Source organism: Cetorhinus maximus, chromosome 14, assembly GCF_964194155.1.
Source record: "Cetorhinus maximus chromosome 14, sCetMax3.hap1.1, whole genome shotgun sequence".
Classification (NCBI taxonomy): domain Eukaryota; kingdom Metazoa; phylum Chordata; class Chondrichthyes; order Lamniformes; family Cetorhinidae; genus Cetorhinus; species Cetorhinus maximus.
This window is the reverse complement of record NC_135892.1, coordinates 13,683,873-13,706,823: the sequence shown is the minus strand read 5'-3', so window position 1 is coordinate 13,706,823 and position 22,951 is coordinate 13,683,873. Positions and strand designations below refer to the sequence as shown.

The following is a 22,951-nucleotide window of genomic DNA, read 5'->3' as shown; positions in this document are numbered from 1 at the left end:
CGCTGCACTGTCAGAGGGTCAATACAGAGGGAGTACTGCACTGCTGGAGGGTCTATACTGAGGGAGTACTGCACTGTCGGAGGGTCAGGACTGAGGGAGCGCTGCACTGTCGGAGGGTCAGTACTGAGGGAGTACTGCACTGTCGGAGGGTCAGTACTGAGGGAGTACTGCACTGTCGGAGGGTCAGTACTGAGGGAGTGTGGCACTGTCGGAGGGTCAGTACTGAGGGAGCGCTGCACTGTTGGAGGGTCAGTCCTGAGGGAGTGCTGCACTGTCAGAGGGTCAATACTGAGGGAGTACTGCACTGCTGGAGGGTCTGTACTGAGGGAGTACTGCACTGATGGAGGGTCAGGACTGAGGGAGTGCTGCACTGTCGGAGAGTCAGTACTGAGGGAGTACTGCACTGTCGGAGGGTCAGGACTGAGGGAGTGCCGCAGTTTTGGGGGGTCAGTGCTGAGGGAGGGCCACACTGTCAGCAGGTTAATACTGCTCCGTTGGAGGGACAGAATTAAGAGAACGCTGATTAGAAAGCGGAAAGTTAAAATCTACTATTATAATGGGAACAGGAATTATTATAAGCTCCATTGAGATATTTTGATCATATTGGGAACTTCTTTGTAAATGAAACATCTGCATGAGTCCATGACTTTCACAAATACTGAAATTCCTGTTTCTGTTATGTTAAAAAGAAAGGTTTAGCCTTAATTAGTATTCTGTTGGACAATGTCTGAGGCCACCAGCTCAAATACTACAACCTGTGTGTTGAGTGATAATTTTAGCCATGTCTTCATAAACAATATCTATAGCAATTTACATATTATTAACAATCTCGCAGATGGTACACACATACTGTTCATAAATATTCATTTCTGTTGTGATAATTTTAGTGTCTGATTTCTGCCCTGACCTCATTATTTCACTGAGCCATTGTCCAGTGTCGGGGTCATAACCTGACAAAAAAAAATGATGACATTCTGCACGAATATCTGTGTCAGTGTGAAGGTGACTTGTTTACTGATTGGAATTGATATTCTTCTCACTTTAGATGAACAGGTGGTTGTTACTTTTTTTCTACCATCCACATTCTATAAGAATAAGATGAATTTCCTGCACAAATACCATGTCCATATTTTCTCTTTCCTTTCCCTTTTGACTGGCTGATTGAATTTCTTCACGTTATTTTGGAGATTATTTTGATTTCAGTTCAAGTTGACCCAAGAAGTACATGGTGGTTCCAGTGTGACTCATATATTGTGTGCCTTAATGATCATTACTGACTGCTTAGGATGGAGCCCATCTATTGTTGTGGGAAATCTCCACTGGTTCAGCTCCTCAGGCACAGCACTTTCCCATTAGCTTTCTATCCTGTATTGTCCTCTTGTCCCATGCCACACCGTCAGTGGACAGATTCACATCAGCCTGTGAGGCAGAGTAAGAACATTGGAACAGGAAGAGGCCCCTTGGTTCCACCTGACAAGAATCTAACAACCTCCGATTTGAAAGTTTCAGTTGACCCTCAGCTTCAACAGCTTTTTGGGGGAAAGAGGATCTGATTTCCACTCCCTTTTTTTTATTCTTTTACAGGATGTGGGCATTGCTGGTTAGGCCAGCATTTATTGCCCATCCCTAATTGCCCTTGAGAAGGTGGTGGTGAGCTGCCTTCTTGAACCGCTGCAGTCCCTGTGGCGTAGGTACACCCGCAGTGCTGTTAGGGAGGGAGTTCCAGGATTTTGACCCAGTGACAGTGAAGGAACGGTGATATATTTCCAAGTCAGGTTGGTGAGTGACTTGGCGGGGAACTTCCAGGTAGTGGTGTTCCCATCTATCTGCTGCCCTTGTCCTTCTAGATGGTAGTGGTCGTGGGTTTGGAAGGTGCTGTCGAAGGAGCCTTGGTGAATTCCTGAAGTGCATCTTGTAGATGGTACACACTGCTGCTACTGTGCGTCGGTGGTGGAGGGAGTGAACGTTTAAGGTTGTGGATGGAATGCCAATCAATTAGGCTGCTTGAAGAAGTGCTGCTTCCTGATATTGCCTAGTTCTAATCTTAAGGTTGTGCTCCCTTGTTTTGGACTCGCCCCATCAGAGAAAATACTTTCTCACCATCTGCAGAAACTGTCATTTATTGAAGGAATTGTACAATTTATCCTGTCAGGTGGAAGAGTAAAGGATTTACATTTGTATCTGATTATGTTTTTGCAGCAGGGGGTGGGGTTTTGGTGTTTGGCAGAGGAAATAAGCAACTTTTCCCTTCCTTATGGATGCCGTCTCCAATAATTTGTTTCATTTTTGCACACACTTTTTTCCCCTTTGGGTTCTAACTGTTGGAATGATTAGTAGGCTGATTAACAGTTACATGCAACAGCATCATGAACATTCCTTCCTTGGCTATCCAGTCCTGGGATGGGACTTGAACCCAGAACCGCTGGCTCAGAGGTTTTTTTTTTATTGTAAAAATATACTTTATTCATAAAAAATCTTCAATCACATTCAAAACCATTTCAAAAACAACATTACAAGGGTACAATCCAGGTTAAACTTTTACAAAATGTATCACCAGGTGCATCAGTACAAACAATATTACAATCATTTACAGCCTTTCATTTTGATCTGTACAGCCCGAGGGGCTCTAAACAGTTCCCAGTCTCTCGGTGCGCTGTGGTAGAAAGGTCTTAGACAGCGACCCTTCCCCATTGCGCCTTTGCGGCAGCTGCCCCAAGCTTTAGTGCGTCCCTCAGCACGTAGTCCTGGACTTTGGATTGTGCCAGTCCGCAACAATCGGTCGGGGACAACTCTTTGTGCTGGAAGACCAACAAGTTTCGGGCAGACCAAAGCGCGTCTTTCACCGAGTTGATGATCCTCCAGCTGCAGTTGATGTTTGTCTCGGTGTGTGTCCCTGGGAACAGCCCGTAGAGCACAGAGTCCTGTGTCACAGAACTGCTCGGGATGAACCTCGACAGCAACCACTGCATCTCTCTCCAGACTTTCTTTGCAAAGGCACAATCCACAAGGAGGTGAACAACGGTCTCTTCCCCACCACAGCCACCTCGAGGGCATCGTGCAGAGGGGGTGAGACTCCTGGCGTGTAGGAAGGATCTGACGGGGAGGGCCTTTCTCACCACCAGCCAAGCTACGTCTTGGTGCTTGTTGGAAAGTTCTGGCGATGAGGCATTCTGCCAAATGACTTTGACAGTCTGCTCGGGGAACCATCCCACAGGGTCCACCCTCTCCTTATCCCTCAGGGCCTCTAGGACGTTACGTGCTGACCACTGCCTGATGGACTTGTGGTCAAAGGTGTTTTTCTGCATAAATTTTTCCACCAGGGACAGGTGGTACGGCACGGTCCAACTACTTGGAGCGTTCCGCGGCAGCGTGGCCAGACCCATCCTTCGCAACACCGGGGACAGGTAGAACCTCAGCACGTAGTGACACTTGGTGTTTGCGTACTGAGGGTCTACGCACCGCTTGATGCAGCCACACACAAAGGTGGCCATCAGTATGAGGGCGATGTTGGGCACGTTTTTTCCCCCTTTATCTAGAGGCTTGTACATCGCGTCCCTGCAGACACGATCCATTTTCGACCTCCAGATAAAGCGGAAGATGGCTCGAGTGATCGCCATCGCGCAGGAGTGTGGAATGGGCCAGACCTGCGCCACGTACAGCAACAGCGAGAGTACCTCACACCTGATGACCAGGTTCTTACCCGCAATGGAGAGGGAGCGTCGCTCCCACATGCCCAGTTTCCTTTTCACCATAGCCACTCGCTCCTTCCAGTTTCTAACGCATGCCCCGGTCCCTCCGAACCATATCCCCAGCACCTTCAGGCCGTCAGCCCTGACAGTGAAGGGGACAAAGGATCGGTCAGCCCAGTTCCCAAAGAACATGGCCTCGCTCTTCCCACGATTTACCTTGGCTCCCGAGGCCAGTTCGAACTGGTCGCAGACGTGCATCAGTCTGCGCACCGACAGCGGGTCCGAGCAGAAGACGGCGACGTCGTCCATGTACAGGGAGGCTTTTACCTGAGTGCCTCCACTGCCTGGGATCGTCACTCCTCTTATGCCCGGATCCTTCCTGATGGACTCGGCAAAGGGTTCTATGCAGCACACGAAAAGGACAGGCGAGAGAGGACAGCCCTGCCTGACTCCAGATTTAATCGGAAAGCTATCTGTTTCCCACCCATTGATTGAGACTGCGCTACTGATGTTAGTGTAGAGCAGTTGGATCCAATTTCGAATTCCCTCCCCAAAGCCCATTTTGGAGAGCACATCCCCCATGTAGGTGTGCGATATTCTGTCAAAGGCCTTCTCCTGATCCAAGCTGATGAGGCAGGTATCCACACCCCTGTCCTGTACATAGGCAATCGTATCCCTGAGCAGCGCCAGGCTGTCAGAGATCTTCCTGCCTGGCACAGAGCAGGTCTGGTCAGGGTGAATCACCAATTCCAGAGCGGATTTGACCCGGTTGGCGATGACCTTGGACAGAATCTTATAGTCCACATTCAACAGTGAAATGGGTCGCCAATTTCTAATTTCCTCCCTTTCCCCCTTGTGCTTGTAGATGAGGGTGATGATGCCTTTCCTCATGGATTCTGACATGCTGCCGGCCAGGAGCATACTCTCGTACACTTCTAGCAGGTCTGGGCCGATCAAGTCCCACAGAGCCGAATACAACTCCGCCGGCAGGCCGTCGCTTCCGGGGGTTTTACTCTTCTCGAAGGACTCGAGGGCCTTAGTCAGTTCGTCAGGAGTTAGCGGTTTGTCTAGGCTCTCCCGCGTACTGTGGTCTAAGACCTCCGTGATAGAGGACAGGAAGGACTGGGAGGCCGTGCTGTCCGTGGGCTTCACGTCATACAGACCGGCATAAAAGGATTTGCTGATCCTCAGAATGTCGGACCGTGATGACTTTACTGAGCCGTCTTCTTCCTTCAGGCTGCTGATCACAGAGCGCTCTCTGTGTACCTTTTGGAAGAAGAAACGTGAGCACGTCTCATCCTGCTCCACGGAGCGGACTCTGGAACGGAAGATGATCTTGGAGGCCTCCGAGGCAAAGTGCGAGGCTTGCTGGCCCTTCACCTCTTGGAGCTCCTCCTTGACATCGACCCCCATCGACTGCAGCCGGAGCAGATTCTGCATCTTTTCCTGGAGTCGGGACATTTCCCTCTGTTCCTTTCTAGCTTTCTGGGTGCCTTTGCGGATGAAAAACCTCTTGATGCTTCCCTTGATCACTTCCCACCAGTGTGTCAGGGACTCAAAGAGGGGTTTCACGGTTCTCCAACCTTTGTAATCCCTCTTGAGCTCCTCAATGTTCTCTGGGGTCAGCAGTTGCACATTTAGCTTCCATGCCCCCCTGCCCACCCTCAGGTCTTCCTCCAAGTGGCAGTCCGCCAGTAGGAGGCAGTGGTCAGAGAAGAACACCGGCTTGACCTCGGTGGATCTGACTGTGAATGCACGGGACACAAACAGGAAGTCTATCCTGGAACGAATGGACCCGTCTGGCCGCGACCAGGTGTATCTACGCTGCGCTCCGTCTGCAGGGTTGCTGAAGACGTCGTGCAGCTTGGCATCCTTAACTGTTTCCATCAGGGATCTGGACGTAGCGTCCAATCTGCTTCCGGCCCTGCCGGATCGTCCAGCCGCATCGATGATGCAGTTGAAGTCCCCGCCCAGAATGACCGGCCTGGAGGTCGCCAGCAGCAGTGGGAGCTGCTGAAAAACCTCCAGCCGCTCAGCCCCTTGTGCCGGGCCGTACACGTTAATTAACCGGAGTGGAGCGTTCTTGTACATTACGTCTGCTACCAGGAGTCGCCCGCCCACCACCTCCTTGACCTCGGAGACGGTGAAGTTGCCTCCCCGCAGCAGAATACCCAGGCCGGAGGAACGAGAGTCGTTTCCGCCCGACCAGATCGATGGCCCGTGGGACCACCATCGTGACCATTGCCTGTAGGAGCTGAGGTGCGGTATCGCACACTCCTGCAGAAACAACAGGTCAGCTTTGACCTTGGCTAGGTAGTCCAAGGTCGCAACACATCGCGTAGTAGATTTAATGCTACGCACATTTATGGATACAATCTTTAAACCCATATTAAAGCATTTATTCTCCTACCAAACCCACTGTCTCTGAGAGTCCCAGACCTTTAGTCTGCTCCTTCATACCCGTAGTGAGCTCAAATTCCTTCACTTTGGATGGGCTGAGGTAGATCTCCTTGGCCGTGTTCTGCTCCAGTGGCATCTGGAGGTTCACGTAGTGAGCGGATTTTGAGATGACCTTTGCTGGAGAAGCTTCTCCAAAACTCACCCCCTCTGGGGGGTTGCTGTTCCCGGCTTCCTGGAGCTGGGGTGCGATGATTGCCTCACTGCTCCCAGATTCCAGGGGCTGTGGTGCACTGGCCTCCTCAGGTTGCAGGCAAAGTTGGGGTGCGCTGGTCTCCTTGTTGTCTCCAATTTTCTGGAGCTCGGGTGTCTCGTCCTCCAACGCCCTGGAGCTTTGCCGCCTCTTCTGTCGGTGCCGCTCTGGCACTTCCTCATCCGAAGAGCTGCTGCCCTTGTCATCCGTGTCGGATGGGAGACGCCTCTTGCCGCTTCTCTGGGAAACGCCTTTGCTTCTTCTTCGCTCCCTCTTACTTTTCTTGTTCTTCACCGTCCGCCACTCCCCCTGCTGCTTTTCCACTGCTGCCTCCTCCTCCATTGATTCGCTGTCCTGAGGACTGGAAGGTTCAGGGGGTAGTGCTGTTGATTGGCTCTCTGTTGCCTCAATCTCTTTCTCCACCTTGTCTCTCTCTGTGTCCTCCTTTGTCCCGTTGAGCTCCCTGGGGGCCTTGGTGGTTGGAGTGACACGGAACATTTCTTCTGCTTCCCCGTGGTCGGCTTTGGCTGCCTGTGCGTAAGTACGGCAGCGTTTGGGGCAGGTCCTGTAGAGGTGACTTGCCTCGCCACACAGGTTGCAGCACTTGGCCTGTTTGCAGTCTTTTGTCTGGTGCCCTTCCTGTTTGCAGATCTTGCAGAGGGAGGCGCTGCAGTTGGCCGCCACATGGCCAGCCTTGCCGCATGAGCGACAATGCTTGGGTTGCCCAGCGTAGACCAGGTAGCCACGGTTTCCCCCGATTGCGAAACTGGAAGGAGGGTGGAAAATGGCTCCCTTACCATCGGTCTTTAGCGTGACCTTAAACAGGCGTTTGCCTGTCCAGATCCCCAAGTCGTCTCGAATCTCGGTGCCGCTCCCCACCTTATCGAAGTACCTGGTGAGGAAGGTGACCACGTCGGCGACAGGGACGAAGGGGTTGTACACATGCACCATCACCTCACGTTCCCGTTGCAACGGCAGAGAAAAGTGCGGCTCCGCCGTCAGGATCTTCATCTCCGGCAGGTCTCTCTTCTCCTCGAACACCCTCAGGAGCCGGACGCAGTCTGCCCCTCGCTTGAACGTGACGTCGAAATAACCACCTTTGCGGGAGTCGTGCAGGGTGAAGATCTCCGTAGCTTGGAAGCCGCACGCCTTCAACAGGATCCTCCTGGTGAAGAAGCCCGAGGTTTTTTTTTTTTTTTTTTTTTTTTTTGTAAAAATATACTTTATTCATAAAAATCTTCAATCACATTCAAAACCATTTCAAAAACAACATTACAAGGGTACAATCCAGGTTAAACTTTTACAAAATGTATCACCAGGTGCATCAGTACAAACAATATTACAGTCATTTACAGCCTTTCATTTTGATCTGTACAGCCCGAGGGGCTCTAAACAGTTCCCAGTCTCTCGGTGTGCTGTGGTAGAAAGGTCTTAGACAGCGACCCTTCCCCATTGCGCCTTTGCGGCAGCTGCCCCAAGCTTTAGTGCGTCCCTCAGCACGTAGTCCTGGACTTTGGATTGTGCCAGTCCGCAACAATCGGTCGGGGACAACTCTTTGTGCTGGAAGACCAACAAGTTTCGGGCAGACCAAAGCGCGTCTTTCACCGAGTTGATGATCCTCCAGCTGCAGTTGATGTTTGTCTCGGTGTGTGTCCCTGGGAACAGCCCGTAGAGCACAGAGTCCTGTGTCACAGAACTGCTCGGGATGAACCTCGACAGCAACCACTGCATCTCTCTCCAGACTTTCTTTGCAAAGGCACAATCCACAAGGAGGTGAACAACGGTCTCTTCCCCACCACAGCCACCTCGAGGGCATCGTGCAGAGGGGGTGAGACTCCTGGCGTGTAGGAAGGATCTGACGGGGAGGGCCTTTCTCACCACCAGCCAAGCTACGTCTTGGTGCTTGTTGGAAAGTTCTGGCGATGAGGCATTCTGCCAAATGACTTTGACAGTCTGCTCGGGGAACCATCCCACAGGGTCCACCCTCTCCTTATCCCTCAGGGCCTCTAGGACGTTACGTGCTGACCACTGCCTGATGGACTTGTGGTCAAAGGTGTTTTTCTGCATAAATTTTTCCACCAGGGACAGGTGGTACGGCACGGTCCAACTACTTGGAGCGTTCCGCGGCAGCGTGGCCAGACCCATCCTTCGCAACACCGGGGACAGGTAGAACCTCAGCACGTAGTGACACTTGGTGTTTGCGTACTGAGGGTCTACGCACCGCTTGATGCAGCCACACACAAAGGTGGCCATCAGTATGAGGGCGATGTTGGGCACGTTTTTTCCCCCTTTATCTAGAGGCTTGTACATCGCGTCCCTGCAGACACGATCCATTTTCGACCTCCAGATAAAGCGGAAGATGGCTCGAGTGATCGCCATCGCGCAGGAGTGTGGAATGGGCCAGACCTGCGCCACGTACAGCAACAGCGAGAGTACCTCACACCTGATGACCAGGTTCTTACCCGCAATGGAGAGGGAGCGTCGCTCCCACATGCCCAGTTTCCTTTTCACCATAGCCACTCGCTCCTTCCAGTTTCTAACGCATGCCCCGGTCCCTCCGAACCATATCCCCAGCACCTTCAGGCCGTCAGCCCTGACAGTGAAGGGGACAAAGGATCGGTAGGGATGCTACCCACTGCACCACAGGGCCTCCTACATTCCCACCAGTAAGAATGGTAGAACCTGCATAATTCCCCCTACACATTGTAAATTCAATGTTAAAACTGACTTACAGAGGGAGACATTTCAATGGAAGCAAGTTAGTTAATAGTAGTTAGTTAACAGTAGTTATCAAGTTAGTTAATAATAGTTCCACCACTTTCCTTTCAGATTAAATGTTATTTTCAGAATCCTGAGATGCAGATTATTTTGGATTGCATTCAGGAGAAACTCTCTCAATGCTCCAATAACGACTGACAGATCTTAATCTTCTCCCCAAGAATGGTGTCACTATGAATAATTATCAGAACTAATTTGATAGGAGAGCAACGTCAACAACATTTGATCCCAGAAGCAGCGTTAAAATGAACGACTGACTGTGCCAAAGAAAGAGGAACATTCTGAAGTAGAATCATATTGGACTTGAAACATTAACTCGGTTTCTCTCTTCACACATGCTGACAGACCAGCTGATGTCTTTCAGCACTTTCCAGTTTTGATGACTGGGGGGGTGGGTGGTGGTCAGTTTGAATAGCAACTCAGCTACTTTTTGTGCTGGTTAATGGTACTGATGGTAGTGGCTGAGTAACAGGAAGCTCCAGACGAGTCTGGCTGGAATCGAGACCTTGGTGTGCCAGCCTTGCAGCTGTGCATTTTGGAGCTGTGCATTTCAGAAAGTACTGGATATGGAACAAATGCATGGTTTACATCAGCCGTTAGGTTTCCAGAGCACATGTTTTATAAATTGAAACTGTGACATGGCTCCATTGGCTGGTGAAGGATTTTCCACAGTGACAAACTCTCCCAGGAATACTCCAGCTGCTTTTGTTCAACAGTAACTCTGCAAAAAACAGAAAACTGGTGGGTAACCAGGAGACAGAGGTTTAGGATAATTGGCAAAGAAATCCAGGGTTTGGGGCAATGAGCAGTTGGTTTGTGTTGTGATGGGGCAACAGACAGGAGCGTGGATGCGGACCAGAGTAACAGAGGAGTGGGCGGGCTTTAATCCGCAGGGGCGGGCTTTAATATGAAGGGGCGGGGCTTAAACGAGGGGCGGGGTTTAAATTGAGGGGCGCGCCTTCACCTGCGGGACGGGATGACGGTGGAATGGGCGGGGTTTCGCACTGAGAGGGCGGAGCTTGGCCACGCGCGGTGGGCGGGACGTTGCAGTGTCGTCGCCGGTGGGCGGAGCAGTGACGTCACCGGCAGACCCATCGACGCGTACCCACGGGGCGTGCTATGGCGTCACACCAAATGGGCGGGGTCCTGACGTCATCTGTGGGCGGTGCGATGCGCGCGCATGGGTGGTGGGGCTGTGCGGGAGGAGCGGCCGGGGTGAGAGAGCGAGGCAATGGGAGCGGGCAGAGAGCGGACTCGGTAACCCGGTATTAGAGGCCCCGGGGAGAGCGGCCTGAGGTAAGCTTTATCCAGCCAGTGCCAGGCTGGGCCGGGGAGGGAGCCTCGAGGCTCGGCTGGGCTGGAGCCGGCCTGGCAGTGTGGGAGCGCGGCCTAACCCGCAGTCACTATCCCCGGGTTGTCCTCGGGCGGCCGGGCCCGCTTGTCAGTGGAGCTCCTGCGGTCTCGCTCCGTCGCGCGGACCAGGCCTGCCCGTGCGGGGACCCTCGCGGCTCGCAACTCCGGTTCCCCTGCCAAGGCGGGGGGGGGGTGCTGAGGGCCCGCGCGCACACACGGCGAGCGACCCGGGGGGCTCAGGCTCGGCCTCGGGCTCTCCGCCCTCTCTGAGCCGCTGTCACCCTCGGCTCCTGCCGGCTGCACCGCTTCCAGACCCTCGCTGTCCGGGAGGGCTGACCTTCCCCTGTCAGGGTATCGAGTTCTCAGCAATTTCAACTCACCTTAAACTGGAACAGCAGCTAGTGAGTGAGAGGAAAAGTAACCTTGAAGATAAGTTATTGTTAGTGATCTAACCTGTTCACTGATGTGTTACAGGTTCCTGAAACTTAATTATTGATTTTAAAAATGTTTGCACAATGTTTGTATTACAGGATGATCTGTTTGTAATGATCAAATCTTTAGTTGACAGAAAAATGTTACGTTTCCCTGAAGCCAGTATTTGTAAACTTAATCAAGAGCCTAAATAACAAAGCAGGATAAATATATTTTAGTACCTACTGGACAGTGCCTCCTTATACTTTTAAAACCACCTACTTCTGTACAAATGAGGAACAGCAAAGTTAAAACCTCAAATACTTTCGTTTCATTAAACCTTTTTTGTGGGCAAAATGGGATTTTTTCTGTTCAGTTTGTTTATACTGATGTCAACTTATCTCACTTTTTTTCCCCAATTATTTTTAACAGTTAAGTGAAATGCCACATTTGAAAAAAATTTAAAGTGCCATCTTTTAGAATTCAGTTTTTGATGAACAGCAAAGTGACAAGTATGTGAGTTCCTTCATTAGTTAATGATTTACTCTGAAAGCAGTTGACAGTTTTTGGCAATGACATAAAAGATCCAATTTCCATAATAGACACTTTTTTTCAGCGTTTGGGGAAATATTTATATATAAGGAACATATTTGATGCAGAAATAATCCAAACTTTTATTTGCATTCTTAAAGCAAAATAGATAATCTGAAAGTTTCTAAGGATGCATACAGTGTGCATCCTCTTTCTTTCAAACAAAAACACTGACTTTTGATTTTTCTGTGCTATTATGTTCTGGCCAGAGCAGTATAGTTTGGTGTAAACTGTGGCTGATTCACAGTTGCATTTTGATGAGATATTCAGTGAGGATGTGTCAACTGCTATGGTGCTTGGGGCTCTGGAGGACAGTGTTACTCTTTTTTTGGTTCCCTTCCCCGCGGCAGTTTGATTTCAATATGGTATTTGGTTACTGGGATTTGAATAAGCAGTGTGTAGTGATCACTGAAAAATGTTGGCAGAATTCCAGGCATTTGTGAGCTTTTCTGGAAATGGGGAGGAAAGAGTGGAGATGCGATGCTGACAATCCTTCTGATGTTATCTCTGAAGTGTACAGAATTGAGGTGTTTGTAAGCGGTGCCCTGTTAGCTGATTAAGCAAACACGCTGGAAGAATATCTCAAAACCAGTTGGAACTGCCATTGAAACAGCAGTTTTCTAAGTGCAAATATTTAGCAGCAGGACAAGTGATTGACATTTTGCAAATTTCCACATTTACTGCGTGTAGTACGATTTGCTGTGCAAGTACCATAGTTCTACATCGACGTGCAGGTGGCAGTGACGACAACATTTTCTGAGTGTGTCACTTGGCCTTATGGCGATCAGTGTTACAGGAGAAAAAAAATCCTTTTGCATTTGGAGGAGCAGTGCTTATATTTGATCATACTGGAATTTTTAGTAACTTGTTAACCAGTTGAATCAATTGAACATATTAGAAAAGTAACATTTGCCTGAGCAAAGTGGGATTGTGCTGTTTAGTTGTTTGGTTTCAGGTGATGTGTGGAAATTTATTTAAAATTTGACAGTGTCTTTACTGATTGTGTTGCATGGGACGTTGAAGTTTTCTTAGCAGTTGGGATTAAAGAAATCAATATATGCTATAGCTCCTATCTTTAATGATATGTGGCTGATTCACAGTTGCATTTTGATGAAGTATTCTTTCCAGGTAATTTTTGAGTATGTTGAGCTATGTTTTCATTCATCGCTCAAAGTTCTTGCTCTATCAGCTGGCTAGGGTGATCACTCCTCCGTATGATGTAAAAGCTCCTGAGGTGTATTGGACTTGTGTCCAACTAAGCAGAACATCTCTTTCAGTTTGTGTCACTTTGTGACATCCCAAACCTTGCTGAAATATGAATATTTGTAGATCTCCAATTGTGGCAAACGGGGGAAAAAAATAGGGGGCCGAGCAAACCAAAGGGAAATGTGAAAGAAATAAATTGGAATGCGGAAAGAGGGTTTAGAAAAAGGTTATACAGGAAAAAAAATGAACAGAAATTTCAGCAAAGGTGTCAAATGGCAAATTGAGATGTAAAATAGGAACTACAAAAGTCAAATGTGATTGAATACATGTGGTAAGACTTCAAAGCTGTGTGACAGTTCTAAATTTGTGTAAACTAATTACACAGTTTAATAGTTAGCCATGAAAAATGCTGAGTCTTTGCTCTGCATCATTCTGCAAAATTTCCCAATTTAAATGCGATACCTCCAGTTAAAATTGAGCATAAGGTTTTCAGATATGAAAATGATACCTTTGGAATTTTGAGTGAAATTAATTTTTGTGTGAAGTTACTTGCTTATTTATTGCTGCTTAGACTAAGAAAGTGTTCCTGTTAAGTTGTATAGTGCACTGTCGTCTTGAGGCCACAATCTAAGCAATATGATGCGCTAACAGTGGACATCTCAGTGCGTCATAAGATTGTTGAGTAACACTCTTCCTCTCTAGATGCAGTCAAATCAATTTCTTTAAAAAATGGATTGAGAAATAACCAAACAGCTGACAAATATTTTGTCCTTCTTAGTATAGAAAGTGGTGCAAAAATTCACTGGAGTTGTGTTGTCAAAGCTTCTGCCCTTCCTGCTGTAACTGACCTTCAACTTTATTGTTTATGCAGTAATGCAATTGTCAGCAAATTTCCACAACTGAAACCTCAGTAGTGCATGCCTCCTATACTACTGGTGCAACTGCTCTTAACTGTCTACAGAAACTTAATTTGGCCATTATGTTTTAGACCAGAGGGCTTGCAGTTTTTTAAAGCCCAAATAGTAAATGATAGTTACTGCTTATGAAACGGTTTACCAGTTAAGTATGTCATAAATAATTGCAATCTTTAGTGAGTTAAGTGGCTTGTAGGATTTAATGTGATACACCGGGGTTGAACGGGGAGAGTGGCTAGTGGTGAGACATGGGTAACATATGATTTGTTAGAATTTGCTTGAGGAGTTGGGGACTCAGTCTTCCTTGAAATTGGCTGTGACTTGTTTCCCCATTGTTTGCCCTGAGTTAGCACTGCCAGTGATTGGATACATCATCTAATGATAGAATGAGTGTTGGTTAGAAGTCAAAATTGTTTAAAAGAAATCTAGTATTTTGTACCGTGCATGTATACATAAAGTGTGTGCATGATTTCTGAAAACTTTTTTTCATTATTTTCAACCCCAATTCTAAATATGACAGGTTGTATATCATTGTTTAGTTTTAGTACCTATTACAATCTACGCAATATCTTCATGTGTATGATTTCACTGCATATTATACGTCTTGTGTGTTGTTAATTAATTGTTGGCCATTATTCAGTAAGCCTGCAAATGACTACATTATTTATAATATTTAGTGTAGATGTTTTTGTACAATAACAATTAGGCGCATTGGTTTTTGCACACCATGATCTCCACTGCTGGCAGAATAACAATTCCCACTAACATATATTCAAAACATAAATATCTGCAAACGACCACAGGGTTACAATTTCATTTTTCTGGTTTCAATAGATGATGCCTTTACTGCTGTGGTGTATAATGCCACCTGAATTTCTCAATTCCTCTGTCACCATGGCGAAACACTCGTCAGAGTCTGCTATTTGAAGCTATACTTGCATCTACTTTTTATACAGTATTTTCAAACTGCTTGGTCTCGTGGATTGACTCAAATGGACGTGTAAATATTTCTGTTTCTCGTAAACTTTGTTACCTTGTTTTAAAACCTGTTCTAAACTTTCAATTGCAATCTGCTTTCAGTCACCAAGCATGGGCGGCAATCTAGTTTTAACACTAACTTCTATTTCAGTCCTTCATTGAGTGCAGGAAAGTCAAAGACTTTAAATATCGAATTCGAATTACTGACTTTTTTGTGATGGGAAACAGTCATAAAGAGTAGACCTGAGAATGCGAGTTGTTTTTATGTATTTTTCATGCATTTCATTAATTTTTCCACATTAGATCCAGTTAACTTTTCTTCCTGAAATGCAGTTTTTTAATGCTGTTACATATGTGTTGTAGAAAATTGTGTTTGATGTTAAATATATAACTTCAATCTCAAAATAATGTACAGGGCAGTACTTGACTCTCCAATTTTGTAAGTTTCTGTAAAGAGAGTTAAGTTGTGATTAGACAGAAGTGTAGCTAATTTGCAGAAGTTGCTGAAAACACTAAGGAACACTAAGTGCATGGTGCCGTGTGTGTTGAAGCACAGGGTCAATTTCTGGGCACCGGCTGTGGAGGATCTTTAGCTGAAGCTGCCGGGCAAGTGGGAAGGAAAATCAGATGGATGCGTTGTTGGAATGCATGTCAGTATTTTCTAGTGTCTGAGTGACATGAACTGAAGCCTGGGAACAGCTTACGTGCCTACACCCTCAACCACTTTCAATGCAAGAACTTGGAAGAAAATAATAACGAAAATAATATGTTAAAACTTGTCCTGAGTTTAAAAATAACTGTACTTCATGTAGAGACATTTAACACCAAAATCAATAACGCATAAGGGATTCAGTGCAAGATTACAGTACACAGGGTATTTCCATTAAGATACTTGCCAATTATATAGCATGATCCCATCATTTTTTACATGCTGCACTTTCTGTAAAATCTTTACTCATAATGTAAATTTGTATCACGTCCCAAACATGGTCCTTCTGTCTTGGTTCAGTTCATCTTCCCCATTCACTGCAGTATGCCACTTGTAAATATTTTCTTCATTTAAGTAGGATTTTCATTATATAAATGCAGATCATTTGCACAACACAAAAATACAATACTATTCGATTTAACTGTGAATTTTGCAGAATGTACAGAATCACCCCTGTTGAGTGTGGGGGTGTTATGTTTACATAAATCTACAGAACTATTCTAGTATGATGTAATGTAACATGTTGTAAGATTTGCGCACGCTGAGTACCAATGAGTGATCTGGAATTTTTATTTAGTGCATTATAAAACCCATAACAAAACTAAAATAATCATAACTTGTATTAAAACTGCTTCATGGCCTTGTCTCTCATTTCTCTGTATTCTCCTCTAGCCCGACAAGCCTCCTGAACTCTCTGCTCCAATAACTGGTCTTTTGTGGAATCCCGACCCACAGCCTCCCTACTATTGCTACACTGTTGGCCATCTTTATTGATTGTGTTGCATGTATAACACTTTCTTAGTGACTGGAATTAAAGAAATCAATATATGCCATAGCTCTTATCTTTAGTGATATGTGGCTGATTCACAGTTGCATTTTGATGAGGCATTCTTTCCAGGTAATTTTTGAATATGTTGAGCTATGTTTTCATTCATCGCTCAAAGTTCTTGCTCTATCAGCTGGCTAGGGCGATCACTCCTCCGTATGATGTAAAGGCACCTGAGGTGTATTGGACCTGTGTCCAATTAAGCGGAACATCTCTCAGTTTCTGTCGCTTTGTGACATCCCAAACCTTGCTGAAATATGAATATTTGTAGATCTCCAATTGTGGCAAACAGGGAAAAATAGGGGGCCAAGCGAACCAAAGGGAAGTGTAAAAGAAATAAATTGGAATGCGGAAGTAGCCACATGCAACTATTTGCAGAAGAGACCAAACGCAGACTGGGTGACCGCTTTGCAGAACACCTTCGGTCTGTCCGCAAGTATTACCCAGACCTCCCTGTCGCTTGCCATTTTAACACTCCACCCTGCTCTCATGCCCACATGTCCGTCCTTGGCTTGCTGCATTGTTCCAGTGAAGCTGAATGCAAACTGGAGGAACAGCACCTCACCTTCCGACTAGGCACTTTACAGCCTTCTGGACTGAATGTTGAGTTCAACAATTTTAGATCATGAACTCTCTCCTCCATCCCCACCCCCTTTCCGATTTTCCCCCTCCTTTTTGTTTTTTCCAATAATTTATATAGATTTTTCTTTTCCCACCTACTTCCATTATTTTTAAATGTATTTCCATCCATTGTTTTATCTCTACCTTTTAGCCTATTTCGATCCCTTCCCCCCCCACCCCACCCACACTAGGGCTATCTGTACCTTGCTCGGCCTGCTTTCTACCCTTAATTAGCACATTCCTTTAGATAATATCACCACCTTCAACACCTCTTTGTCCTTTTGTCTGTGACATCTTTTGGTTATCTCCACCTATCACTGGCCCTCTATGCAGCTCTTCTTGTCCCACCCCCCCTTAAATCAGCTTATATTTCACCTGTCTTCTGTTGAAGGGTCATTCGGACTTGAAACGTTAACTGTGCTCCTATCCGCAGATGCTGCCAGACCTGCTGAGTTTTTCCAGATATTTTTGTTTTTGTTTTGTGTTTTCCTGGTGTCTGGGCCAACGTTTATTCTTCATCACACACGAAACAGATGATCTGGTTGTTTATCTTTATTGTGGCACTTTGCTCTTTAAGTTGGCTGCTGCTTTTCCCAAGGTCACCTCATTGACTACCATTCAGAACTAATTAATTAACTGTGAAGCCACTTCAGGCATCCTGAGAATGTGAAGCATGCTATATAAAGTCAAATTTGTTCTTTCGTTCTTTATATAAAAGCAATTGCCTCTTACCTTCCAATATGTAGCACTTCAAACTTTGCACTAAATTTCTTCTGCATTGTTATGACCATTTGCATGTTATCCGCCTCATTCTGTAAATTCTGAACTTCTCTGGTTCCACTGCTCCTCTTTGGCATAACATATGTTGCTTTAAGCAAGCCTAAAACATACAAAGAGTAGTAGAATCCATCTAATATCCTGTAGGTAACCTATTTATGTCTTTATCCTCCATCAATTTTCTCCCCGCTGTAGCTAGGATGTGCTGTAACAATGATCAGGATATGCAACCAACAGGAATACTGCAGCTGAGTCTGACCCTGTTCTCAGCATTGTGCACATGCCCAACCGATTGTTGGACAGCAATCAAAATGGCAATTTTGGCAAACCTCCCCCCCCAACCTTCCTCTGAGTCCAGTGCAGGTGTATTGAGGTAAGTTGTACTACCCCTGCTGTCATCCTGACTACATCAGGAATTTTCCTTGTTTGAGTAGCTCAGTTACTCAATGCCTTAACTATCTGAGCCAGCAGAGGAATCCAATTCTGATTGCGTGAAACCATGCCGTAATAATTGCAGAGAAAGCACTAGAATATGTAGGAATCTGTAGTTTAATGCTGCTAAAATTATAGAATTTATTTTTATCATTTGAGGTTTGATTGGGTTTTCAGTTTTAGATGGGTTTTCAGTACATTATTGAATTAAAAAGTGGTACAGCAACGTGGATTTCAGGTATGCTGATAATTAAATAAGTCCTGGTGTTAACTTTGTCTTTACATCCCTTTCTAACTTACTGAAAATAATCAATACTGAATAAATTGAACTGCCAAGTAACATGAAGCATTAGACAGAGCTGCTTGGATTTTCATGAAGTCCTCAATTTGCACTGCTTGCTTACCGATGGAAATTATAGTTTACAGAATTGTTAGAAGTTTTATGGACATCTTTGGAAAATTGTCTCCCACTTACATAGCAACATAGAAGAAATCAAAGAACTTCAGATAAAAGAAAGTGAGCAACACATTTATACTCTGGAACGTATTTTATATGAATTGAGCAATCACCTAATGTTATGCTAACTGGTTGCACTTTAATTGCTGCCTGTAAACTCAATTTAGATTTTTTTTGCACAATTTAAAATATTCTGTAGCTAATCCTAATTTACTCTTAATTGGTTAGGCTGTAAATGCTTCAAGTCGCATCTGCAAGCATTATAGTCTCATTTAACCCATGCTGCAGTCCCTTGTTAACATTATCGTCCTGCAACCTAAAGGCTAGTCCACCCTTTTTGGATATATCTCCGATTATTTATAAAACCATTTGTCATCACTTCAGCATTGTCAAGTCCTTAATTTTGATTTTAGTGTTTGTAGTTAGCTAGTCTCCTATCAAAGTTTATACAATGAGTGACCTTGTGGGTGATTCCCATGAGCTCTGTTGCCAGTATTGCACTGCATATTGCCATCTGGAAGTGTTCCTGTGCAGAAAGATTAATAATGCTGGAACTTGTTCTCTAAGGCAAGCTGCTACACATTTACAGGGCTTTTCACCTGACCATTTTAACTGAACTTGACAAACTAACTGCTGGTAGCTCAGGGACAGAAAATCTGTGGCTGTAGGTTATAGGAAGTTCTACTAGAGGATCCTTTATACTTTGCGCACTTGTGATTCTCTGTGAAGATTTTCTTTAGTTCAATTCAGTGCAATCCACAGCTTCACATCTTTTAAACTGAATTGGTCTAAATTTTCTCTTCTGTTTTAATTCTATAAGAAGCCGACTTTGTTTCCCTGTTACCCATATCATTATGTTTGCTGTTAAATTATAAATATTAACGCATATAAACTAATAGATTAAAGCAGTGACTGAATTGTTTTTATGCTTGTCATTTAACCTGAAGATTAGAGTTGGTCTTGATTGTGCAATTCCATGGAAGATCAACCAGTATTAATATACAAGGTTTTGACTGCAATTGTCATATTTTATTTCTTTTGAAGGCATCTGTGCGTCAGTTTATTTATATTGGAAATTTAAAGTTTTTTAAAATTCCCATTCACATTTGCTGTTTCTAGTTTCACATGGGAAATGTATTCTCAGAGATTAATATGATTTAGAGTTAATTTCCAGAATGCTTACATGTGGTTTGATACTGGTCTGGTTAGCAATAATTATTGATAGGTTTACCTGAAATAGGAAGTTCCAGATTTCTCATGTTCTTAACTTCTGTTCTTCTCTCTAGGTGTAACAAACTGACTGAGGGGAAACACCATGGAACCAGACATTATTCGAATGTATTCTTCATCACCACCACCACTAGATGATGGGACTGAAATTGATGATGAGGAGTTTGGTGAATTTGGTGGTTTTTCAGGAGTTGGTAGTTCAACCCTTGGTTATACTGACTTTGATTTAGAAGACCACCATGGGAGCTTTATGCCCCAGAACCATTTTGTGCCTGGCCATGAATACTCCAGTCATACAGATGCATTTGCTGACTTTCATTCAGCAAGTGCCATTGAGGGCAAAGACTTTCTTTCAGGCTTTTCGAGATCGGCAGAAGGAATGCCAAATGACGTATCTATAAGTACTGATAAGGATGCAATTCGATCGAAATCTTCAAGAAATGATTTTGATTATACAGCAACAGAACAAACAATAGCATCCATAAAACAAATGGAAGTAACTGCTAAATTTGATAGCCTGGTGAAGGATGCTCATGCAGTAGATTCAGAACCAGAAGAGTACTGCAATGGTAAAAAGAACAACCCAGAAATTCTCACAAATGGATACCCAACAAAAGAATCAACACACACTCAGGGAATAGAAAATATGGACACCAGAAATGATCAAAAAACTACAAATGTTCACATTTCTGAATACTGGTCGGAGTCTATGCCTAGACCATTTGAGGACTTTGCTGAGTTTTCTGCATTTTCAACTGTTAAAGAGTCTGCCAGTTTAACAAAAGAAAATGTAAGTGGGTCTCTGTCTACTATTAGCAAAGCGCCACTAAAAGGAGAGCATGATGCTGTCAATCATTCAGCTTTAGGGGAACTGCCAGATGTCAGTTCGAACTTTGCAGTGGATTGTGATAAACTGAAAGCTGCTTCAAGATGTAAAAGTGGGAATGGTACAAATGCAGATATAGAACACACCCAGTGCAACTCCTCTCAACCTAGTACTTCAGCTGACACAAGCATTGCTCATAGTAATTGGAACTCATCAGAATCAATGGAACACATTGAAACTAGGGATCAAAATGCTCAGCAGTCAGTTCATGAATCTTTGGACGTAGTAACAGAAACCAGTGCCACAGAAAGTAGAGAGATTCAATTAGATACAGATCAATCAGATAGGGTAAAACAAGAACTAGATTTGGAAATGTATAGTTGTGATGAGGAAGGGTATGGTGATTTTACAGACAGTGTTGTATGTAAAAGGTCTACGATTGAACAAGGCCATATAGTCAGTGATGAACTACCGGAAACTGATATGAAACGGACAGAGGAAAATGAGTCTGATCGTTTTGGAATTTCAAGAAGCAACTGTTCACAAGATGGTGATTTTTTTACTTTTAGTTCAGTGTTGAATTCTGATGCTACGGATGATGATTTTGGAACAGCTGATGTGCATTGTGTAAACTCTGACAGCAAAACAGCTTCAAAGCTGACAACAGAAGAGTTTGCAACATTTCATGAAGCTGATGTCAAAGACGAGTTTGGTGACTTTGGTAGCGTGAGCACTGACTCTCAAAAAACGTTTGCTAATTTTTCTCCATCTCCAGCAGAGAAGGGGGTGGAAAAAGAGCTTATTGTTTGTCATGAAAAAGACATGGAGTTTGGTAAGCATGGAACTGCCACCACGGTTACAAAGACCAATGACGAAGAGGATTTTGGAGAATTTGGATCCATTCAGGAAACTAAAAATGAGTCCGAGTTTGCAGGATTCAAGAGTGATGAAGACTTTTCAACTGATGGGCAAGACACTGAGTGGAATGCTTTTGGGGATTCAGCAGCTGAAAGCACATCGTGGGCAGCTTTTGGTGAAGAGCAGTCTCTTGGTGCCTTTAAAGAAGAAATGAGTCAGTGCAGCAGGACAGAACCTGCCCTTTCCAGTAACACTCAGTTGACTGGCTGGGCAGACTCTACTCCTGTTCAACCCATTGAAGAAAAGACGAGAATTACGAGTTCAAGTCCATTTGAAGAATCTATGTCACAAGTAAGTGTTGCTGATCTTGAAATGTTGGCACAAGAATGATGAATTCGTCGACTTTGCTGAATTATTGTATTGCAGCCAAACACCATAGAAAAGTTAAACTTTTAAAACTTATTCTTCATCTTCTCTTAACTTTGCTTTTGAATGCAATACTAGAGTGAGAGGGTAGGCAAGCAAGCATTCTCAAGGCCTTTCAAAGCTTTGCTTTATTGCTGGCTACGAGGTAATATTTAACAATAGCCTGGAACAGTTCACCCTCCAGTTTTATCCACTCTGTGGAAAAGCACTTGGCAACTGTGATTGGGAAATCAACTTTTGGGAGTTGTGACTGTAAAGCTCATCCTCCTACTGAGTGAATCTCTACATTAGAGCACTAACATGCTATAAAGTGCATTGCTCAGCTTTGTTAATCGAAACTATTTGTGAATGATGAGTTGTATTGTGATAGAAATTGAGATTTGAGCCAACAGAAATCTCCTGATTTTTGAGAACATTGGTGTTTTGAGTACATGGTGTTTTGTAATGCTTGTGGGTCAGACCTTTCAATATGTTGGCCGTGTGCTGATTAATGTTAATGATTTATATGATTAATAAATCGTATAAAAATGTTTGTGGTGTAATGAGTCTAATGGAATGTACCTGCTCACTGGATCTGTATGCTCTCCTTGGACAGAGGGGAACAGGAAGATGGAACTCTACAACAGTTTAACATTGCTCCAGAGCGGTTTCTTCTTTGCGCTGTGATTAATGTGTTTGGTATAAATCCTGAGTTCAGAGTGAATTGGAGTGCTTACTTCAGGGAATTTTAAATAAAAACAGAAAATGATGGAAAATCTCAGCAGGCCTGACAGCTGCTGAGATTTTCAGAGTTCTGAAGAAGAGTCGTACGGTCTCGAAACATCAACTCTGTTTCTCTCTCTACAGATGCTGTCAGACCTGCTGGGTTTTTCCAGAATTTTCTGTTTTTATTTTAGATTTCCAGCATCTGCAGTATTTTGCTTTTATTTGAGGGAATTTGGTCTGGCTTTACTAAAGTATCAGGATGGCCCCTAACCCCAGATTTAGGCTCCATTGACACTAAACTCCGACCAAATGTGAAGCAAAGCCACTTTGTATCAAGCCTGCCAATGCACTGTAAATGCAAAATAAAAATTGAGATTACAGGGGGAGAAAAGGTATATAAAGGGCAAATGGGATTCTGCAATTTATTCATAGGGATGGTGAATAGAAAGGCAAGGTTGTAAATGCATCTCATAATTGGTTAGGCTGCAGCTGGATGATTGGGCTCTGCATTATG

The 22,951-nt window shown here is 44.8% G+C and overlaps 1 protein-coding gene across 1 annotated transcript in view; it reads left to right on the top strand.

Annotated features, from left to right (window-relative positions):
• The first annotated feature begins 10,289 nt into the window (after positions 1–10,289).
• The window catches only part of LOC144689431 (aftiphilin-like), a 63,940-nt gene continuing 51,278 nt past the window's right edge, over positions 10,290–22,951 (top strand). Inside the window, exons 1-2 of the mRNA XM_078556515.1 lie at positions 10,290–10,413; positions 19,679–21,657. Of these exons, the coding sequence (XP_078412641.1) occupies positions 19,708–21,657 (1,950 nt within the window). The 5' untranslated portion in view covers positions 10,290–10,413; positions 19,679–19,707. The remainder of the gene's footprint in view (positions 10,414–19,678; positions 21,658–22,951) is intronic.